The 8,589-nt window shown below is 40.4% G+C and overlaps 1 protein-coding gene across 1 annotated transcript in view; it reads right to left on the bottom strand.

Moving 5' to 3' along the window:
- Positions 1 to 1,282: 1,282 nt before the first annotated feature.
- The window catches only part of LOC139716799 (tyrosine-protein kinase SYK-like), a 64,516-nt gene continuing 57,209 nt past the window's right edge, over positions 1,283 to 8,589 (bottom strand). The window contains exons 15-18 of the mRNA XM_071628331.1: positions 8,049 to 8,238; positions 5,021 to 5,161; positions 3,648 to 3,760; positions 1,283 to 3,124 (exon numbers count right to left, since the gene is read on the bottom strand). Coding sequence (XP_071484432.1) covers positions 3,034 to 3,124; positions 3,648 to 3,760; positions 5,021 to 5,161; positions 8,049 to 8,238 — 535 coding nt within the window. The 3' untranslated portion in view covers positions 1,283 to 3,033. The remainder of the gene's footprint in view (positions 3,125 to 3,647; positions 3,761 to 5,020; positions 5,162 to 8,048; positions 8,239 to 8,589) is intronic.

Raw genomic sequence — 8,589 nt, 5'->3', positions numbered from 1 at the left:
CATATATATTTTGTTAATTATCCATTGTCAATGCATACCTGATCTGTCTTGGACAATGTCTATGGCTATCTTGGATTCTCGTAAAAATAGGGTGAACAGAGCCTACAATGCCAAATTTGAGCTAGGACATTTATGTGGTTTAATGGGTTCGGGTTGCTTCCTCAAATCTTTTTACTTAACTGTGATCAACAAAATTTTTAATCTACAAACGAGGCCATCGCAACAATTCAGTAATATTTTGTTTTCGACTGTTGATTTACGGGTAGACAATACTTTATACATATACCTCATATTTTAACAAACAAAGGCATTTATCTTTTTTTTTTTCAGAAAATTCCAAGAGATGGCGCAAAAAGACCTGGTTGAGCGATGTAGGCACGTTTAATCATTTAAGGCAAATGATGACCAATGCAAAGTGTGGACACACAAAATGCACGGGTACAAATGGATGGTACAGACATGTGCGCATGTGTGCTTGATAGGGAAGGATATTACTATTCTTCAGTCTGTATACTATCGGGAAATGATTACTGCATGAATACATTCATATCCTAAGTGAGACTCACAGGTGCAAAGGAATGTCAGATATACAGTATATCATGTTTAATATAGCATTTACTGTCGGAAATGAAAATTTAACGCCTTGGGCAGATGTAGGAATAACTGTGGCTCTCAATTACAACTAAAACACAGAGATCAATTATGAAGAAATGGACTTTGCCGATAGTTCCACACTTTAAAGTTAACACTCTGGGGGGATGTCACTTTATAAATGCTAGATTTCACCTTTTTTTTTGGGGGGGGGGGGGGTTGGAGGGCAAAAGTTGCCAGTGGTTCACACAATGGATGAAAATCTCAATATTAGACTATACTTCTGAGTATGATATAGTTCAGGGCAGATCTCAATTCAGTATCATGCTTTGAATGGCATACTGTAGCAGTCTGCTCACCAAGTAAATTCAGTGGTGCTAAAACCTCAAAATTTCCAGTAAAGTCCCCCTAACTCCATGTATATTCTGTGGTTTGGTGCTGTGTCTTAGTATAATTTGTACAGTTAATTGCTAAAGATAAAATAAAAATTCACCTTCATAATGAGCCCTTCATTACAGTGCATGTACATTTGTTTGTATTTGCTGAAGAATTTTGAAAAGCCTCTTAATTGCTGATTCCTGATCTGATTCTTAAATTAGCAACATATTATTTAAAAAAAAGATTAAATTTCCTGTTTCTTTCTTACATTGGCAATTTGTACATTTTTTTTTTTTTTTTTTTGTGTGCCAGATTAGTGAATTCACCCATTCCGCCATATATTCCTTCAGTATAGGATATGCTGTAAAAATTCAGTGATACCAATTTAATGACCAGGTGTATTTCTTGCAGCAAATCCTCTTTAATAGGATTTGATGTATTTAATCTGCAACCTGGTTTCATTATAATCTTCACGAGTGGATCATGTAAAAAAAATAGAAACGGGGAAACAAGCAACACAAAATAGACTTAGTGGATTTAACTTGACATTTGTACTACCTGGATTGCTGCATACATGATTCCTGAACACAGCCATGTCACCCTTAATTCTAATTCTGCTAGCTTTCACTCATTAACAGCCAATAGAATCAAGAATGATTGATATGAAATGAACACCCAAAAGAAGAAAAGAAGAACAAAAGGCATTCAAAGACACTTTACGGCAGAACCATAAAAATTCTCCCTCACTTTTCCTATCTCCTCCGTCACGCTGTCTTTTTGAGGAATTGCTCTGCATGCTCAAACAATAAGCTTTCTGCTACAGCGCCATCATTTTGCCTGCTCAAAATAAAAACTCTTGAACGGAAACAGAAACCTCTGTATTGCCCCATACAAAACAAACAAACTCTCTTTCCTTTTTTTCCAGTAAACCAATGCTTCGTGTCACATGATTTGAATGGGTTTAATTGGCACTGTTTATACTGTTACGAATCACTGTTGTCCAATCAGCTCCACCATGTACGCACAGCCCGCTCTAGAACACTTTACCATTGTACAAAATGATGTACACTCTCTATGAACACACACATGGTGGGGATCACATCATCACAGATTTGTAAATGTAGCATACTTTAAGGATCGCTGCGCGTGTAAAGTGTCTCGGCAAACATTTCCCAACAGAAGAGGTGGAAAAAACAAAACAAAAGCAAGAGTTGACATTTCATGATGCCTGCCTCATCATGACAAACAGAAGTTGCCTGCCTCATCAAAAAACAAAAATCAAACAGGAAGTACAGCTGTAAAGGGTGGGCATACAATCAAATGGGAACCAGCGAAAAGCAAATTGTTCTCTTGATGCTTAGGACGAACACAAAAGGCCTTCCTGTATTGGGTATGGCAGTATGTATGTGCATATGTCTGCAGCGAAATAAAAAGAAAGATGAAGCGACAAATATCTACTCCTCGTCCGCAAAAATGAGTGCGCTCCTACAGTTGCTTTGATATCATACGGCATCGCTCGCGAGGAAGAAGTTGTCGCTGACAGATCATGGAGATGAGTGAGGCTGAAAGCAGCGGTTTCAGCGCTTGACGTCTGTCTCTGCGTGAGGCTGCTTCGTTGTCCCTCGGAATGCAGAGTGCATTTTATATAAAAAGCAGATGGCACACAACTGATCACAGAAGCTCCTGGAAAATAAAGCACGACATTCACAGTGTCCAGGTCTGCCTTTTCCAAAATCTTTTGCAGCAGGCCCTCCGTGCACAATAGAATCTCCAACATTTTCCTTCCACATCGACCGTAAGTGTTCAAAATCCCGCTCGAGATTCCATTTTACTGGTTGTCCCGTACGAGGGGGAATGCCGCAAACATCGCCTTCGCGTCAACGTTACTCCTCTGCTTGCTTTAGTACCTCCTGGCCAGAGCCACAAAACGCTAGAGAGAAAGTAAAAATTCCAAAGATATCCACCACGCCGCCTTTTTGCTACCCTCATGGGGCGATGATCAGAGGACTGGTAGTGAAAAAAATGGAAGGATCGAGAGCCCATGGTAGGAGCTCTTCCAAAGTCCTATCTCAGTCGGAGTGTTCCCGCCTGCAGATGCTTCAAGATGTCAGACATCATGTTGGTGATTTCCCGGAAACATGGTCTGTCCTTGGCCCTACAGCAGACACAAAGAAAAGTATTTTTTTGCCTTATTCATATACTCATCTTTATGTTTTGTTTTGTTTGTCAATGACAAAGTAAGCACACTTCAAAAACATGCTAAGAAATGCATGCTTGATGCGTCTCTACAGGTAGAAGCATCATCTATTGTTTTTGCTCTTTGCAGGGGGAATAATTGCCACCCTCAACATATGTCAGTACCAAGTAGATGGGACGTGTAATTTTCATGAAAAATTATTTTTTTGCAGAATTCCCTTTATATTTCTTTGTATTGTTGTCCACATGTATGTCATAACCTCTAGTAGTCTCCTCATCCAGCAGTTCCAACACCAACACGTGAAAGATTTATAACTTTTGCATTGATTGTCCGATTTTCCTCAAACTTTCACTGATGTGTTCTACTAATGTTGCTGCTTTCACTCAATCCACATTGTTCTTTGGGTTTGGGTTTCCTTTAATCAGGAAGATTCCTACACCGGTATCATGAGAAATGACATTGGTAAAGAAAAAAGACTCACTCAGCCTGCCAGCAGCGTCTCATGAGGCTGTAGACATCGTCAGGGCAACGGTCAGGCTGGGCCAGTCGTTCTCCGTTCTCTATGAACTGCATCAGCTGCTGTCCCTTCATACTCTGTCCGCCGCAAGAGAGCAGTGCACACAAAAAGAAAGACAACAGTTACAAAAAGATAGACAGACAAACACACACACATGTAAGTCGGCAAAAAGCATTCAATAGTATAGTTACTATACCTAACAGTAGTACGATAATAATGATAATGATAGTAATAGTAGTTGTAGTTGTAGTAGTAGTAGTAGCAGTAGTAGTAATAATAATAATAACCACAATAATAATAATAATCATCATCATCATCATCATCATCATCACAATAATAATGATGACAATAATAGTCACAATAAATGATATGCTCTGAAGGTGCACTCAAAGACGAAAGTACAGCAGCATGATAGAAAAATTGGAAACGTTCAAAAATATCGTGAAACAAATAAGTCTTCAACTCATTCTTAAATGACTCCATCAATGACCCAATCCTTTTAATTGCATAATTCTTTCTTCTTATGCTTTTTTTTTTTTCCTGACAAGAGGACATTCAAGACATGATGTAGCTGTTGAGACAGTAACAGCAAACTTTGTGTCCACCAACACAGTCTATGTCTATCCTAAAGCAGGGCTCGACACCTACGGTGGCCCGGTGGCCCAGGGCCACCAAAAACGCACGTCGGGCCACCAAAATTTCAGAAATGAAGAATTTGGTGGCCTGATCGGGCCACCAAAAAGGTCGGATGTTTGTCTTTGGGCCACCAAAAATAAAAGTTAATGTGGAGCCCTGCCTAAAGGATGTCATCTCAACAATACACCTTGGAAGCGGTAGCAGACATGCTGTAACACAGTAGTCTGGATCATGTTCAGGTGGAATACCAAATGATCTGTATCTCTGAATATCATACGCTTGGAACGACACGTTACTGTGAAGTGCCTGCCAAACTTCTTGAGCACTGCTTGGCATGCTTGCTAAAGGCAGCAATACACTATCTGTAAAAAAATACTGAACTAAATTTGAATGTAACACACTGATGCCTTCTAAAAGCCATTATTGCCTGTGTCGTCTTGTGAGTATGGACATTACTCCCATCACTTCAAGACAGACAGAGCCTGCCTTGTGAAAAGCACCCCTAAGACACTGTACAAATGAGAGCCTGCTCTGTGAAAAGCACCCCTATGACACTATAAAAATGAGAGCCTGCTCTGTGAAAAGCACCCCTATGACACTGTAAAAATGAGCCTGCTTTGCGAAAAGTACCCCTATGACATTGTAAATAAAAAAAAATGATGTCATTTCTCGTTGGTGACAGCTACAGGTGTAGTACTCACAGCATACGGCCTCTTGCCAAAGGACATGGCCTCCCACAGCGTGACCCCGTAGCTCCAGACGTCACTCTTGCTGCTGAACTTGAACTTGTAGATGCACTCGGGGGCGTACCACTTGAGCGGCCACTTGCCGGCCGTTTCTGCCTACAAGCGACCAAAAACAAGAGCAACAAAATTGGTTACAGGTGCCACTTAACCCATTGAGGACCAATTGATTTTGTTATAACACACAGTTCCCATAGGCACCTGCCTGAGTATAGTCAAGACTAGTTTTCAACAGGTTAAAGTCCAAGTTTTAAGGGCGTGTCTCTCGACACTCACTAATTTTGAATTTGCCAGTGACACGATATGTGACTGTGTATCACAAAACCAACAAAAAACTGCATGCACTGATTTTTGGTGAGGACTCAAAAAACAGATGAAAATGATCAACCTAATCTAATATTTGGTTTTTATACAGTATTTGCTAGAAGAGAAATTCTTCTTCTACATGATTCTAAAGTTTGGGATCATAAAATGAATGTGAAATTGCGTGTTTGGTTGTTTTTTTTTTTTTAGTTTTTCTAAAACACACTTTTTTTTTAGAAAAGTGTGATTAAGTATGTCTTGGAGGCAACTTTTCATTTCTTAAAAACCCTCTACATACTCCACACTTTCAACTCTTTGACAACTTTTGAAAAGAAAGTTGGAAGTAGCCATAAGACATGAATAGAATGTACAGGTGTACTTAATGAGTTTGGAAAATTCCAGCCTAATCTAATAATCCCTTCATTGTAGTTGCTACAGAGCTTTACATCCTGTTTCATCCTATTCACTGCACAGAGCCCAGTACAATGAGATCGAGCACTTGAATAGACCCTATTTTATCAAAGCCTCTTTCCTAACACTTTTCCCAGAATGTGTACTTTCTTTCCACTATTCAGATAGGGTGCGAAGGCCCAATGTGTTGAATTATGCATCACTTCAAAGCTTAGAGTCTGCTCTTTTAGAATCTGCCTCTCACTACATGGTGGTGTGATGCAGGGTCACATATCGTCGCTGGGGTGATAAGACCTTTTATCTTTTAGTGATCGTGAATTCTGTAATCTCATTGGTCAATCAACCACTTAATATATCCCGTATTATGTGGATATGACGTCATGATACTGTATTACACAGCCAGCTGCGCGTGTACCAAAGACGCTTATAGGAAAGTGCGCGCTAATCCTGTACAAAACAAATGGACAGCGCGCGGTCCTCAAGCGTATTGCGCACATAACCTGAGACCACTAGACGCTTGATAAACAACAGCAACTTAATATCTATCTGGCTACTGCACTGTAGTATCTTATGGCGTGTACGTGTACGTATTTGTATGCGCGCATCGCATGCAGTAATCAGCTCGTGAGACGTAGGCCTAAGTCAACATGGTCATGGCTGACAGCCGGCGATTTCAACATCATTCACGAGGGGAAATCAGCGAGAAGAAGGTTAGCACTTACACTAAAAGATAAAATCGTTACCCCCTGCTTGTTCTTACGAAATACGGGAAATTTCTACGGTCTGGTGCCATATTCCATTCGGCCTTCGGCCTCATGGAATATGGCACCAGACTGTAGATATTTGCCCGTATTTCGTGAACAAGCAGGGGATAACTAATAGTATCTGCAATTTTGGTGAAAATGAGTTTTTTGGATTAATGGTCAAATAATGGGTTAAGTGATGTCCTGTCCAAATCCCAACTGTCTTACTCCAAAAATGAAGCCACCACGGCATGTCAAAGGAAAGGCTATCCCATTCGCCACAGTGCTTTGGCCGCCATGTTTTTTGGCTCTCCTGAACATTTGACATTTCGTACATACGAGGTCTTATCGCCCCAGCGACGATATATCTTTTGTATCAAGTGAGGATAAGAGAGTGAGAAAAAAAAAATTGATTAGTGGAAAAATGAGTAAAGAAAATGGGATTCCATCGAGATTCGAACCCTAGACCTCCAGATTGCTAGCCCGGTACTCTACCGACTGAGCTATAGAAAGCCCTAGTACAGTGTTCGGCCCAGAAACCCTTCATTCTCAATGCTCGATACTCCTTTCTTCACTCTTTATAATGTGTCCAGGCAGCTGGATTAACTTGCTGAGTATTTTTTCATCAGCAATTGCTACTCAGGGGAGGATCCAGGAATTCCGTAAAGGGAGGCGCCTTTACAAAATTAAATGGGGGGCGCACATGCTACCCCATTTTTTTTCCTTTTCATTTCTTTTGTTTTAACAAAAAATAAAGAGGGGCGTGAGCCTGGTGCGCCCCCCTCTGGATCCACCACTGGTACTCCACCCAAACCTGACCTCATTTTAATGCACTCAGGTGTAGCAGTGTGCCTCAGTCTGACAGGAAGGCCATGGTGGCACAATAGGGATAAAGGAGAATTTAAAGGGATGGTACAGTATTGGTGGAGATGAGAATTGGGCGTTTAACTTTTTGCGAGATACTTGTACTAAGAAAACACTTATGATATAGTACAGTCGCAACAGAGCATACCATTTTAAGAGGAAATCAAAGTTTATTTGATGAAAATCGGGTTTGGAATGACTGAAACATTAAAAATACAGTAAAACAAAGCGATCATAATAAAGTGTGGGTCCCACACACTTTATTAGAATCGCTCTTTTTTGGGTATCTCAGCCATTTCAAATCCAATTTTCATCAAATAAACGTTGAATTCCTCATAGAATTACATGCTCTTTCATATTTCATAAGATGTTTCTCATTATCTCACCAAAAAATGTTAGAAACCTGAAATTAGGTCTCAACCAAAACTATTGGATCCCTTTAACAGGTAATCTCTATTCATTGACAAGTACATGTACTAGTTTTCAGACATCTGTGCCAGTCAGCGAAGAAAGTACTGCAGCGTGAGGGCAACTGACGAACAGGGCACAGCAATGATTACGAGAATCTGTTTCTCTTTCTTATGACGAACAGTACAATCAAGGAAAGTCAATTTATATTCTTTCTTTTTTCTTTTTCTTTTTTTTTCCACCCCTGCTGAACTTACCACATAGTACTGGCTGTCGAGTCCAAGAGCCTTGGACATGCCAAAATCGCTGATCTTGGCGAAGGTCTCGTCGACGAGGAGCACGTTCCTGGCGGCGAGGTCGCGGTGCACGAACTGTCGGCTCTCCAGGTAGCACATGCCCTTGGCCACCTGGTACATCAGCTCCAGCACGTTGCGGATGCTCATCTCCCTGCAAAATCACGACATCAACACCATATCGTTAACTGTCATGGTTTTTTTTCAACAGCAATGACGCAGCTCAATGGCTGAGATGTGGTTTGTTTGTTTTACAAAGGTAACAATCCAAAGATGAAATCACACAGTAGGAACGCAACAGAAGTCCAACACAACTGTTTCAAAAGAAAATAAATGTGATTTATGCTATTGCTCATACAACTACAATGTAACTTTAATATCAACTAATGATACAACACTTTGTACATATGATCGCAACACACTGATAATTTGAGTGACCGATACACTCAGTAGAACGTTCCATCCATACGCCATGGCTAGTTACATAAAAAGGAATACAATCTAT

This window comes from Diadema antillarum, unplaced genomic scaffold (assembly GCF_040938485.1).
Source record: "Diadema antillarum isolate AM-2024a unplaced genomic scaffold, OU_Dant_1.0 scf00000070, whole genome shotgun sequence".
NCBI lineage: Eukaryota > Metazoa > Echinodermata > Echinoidea > Diadematoida > Diadematidae > Diadema > Diadema antillarum.
The sequence above is the reverse complement of the archived record's forward strand: the minus strand, read 5'-3'. Positions and strand labels throughout refer to the sequence as shown.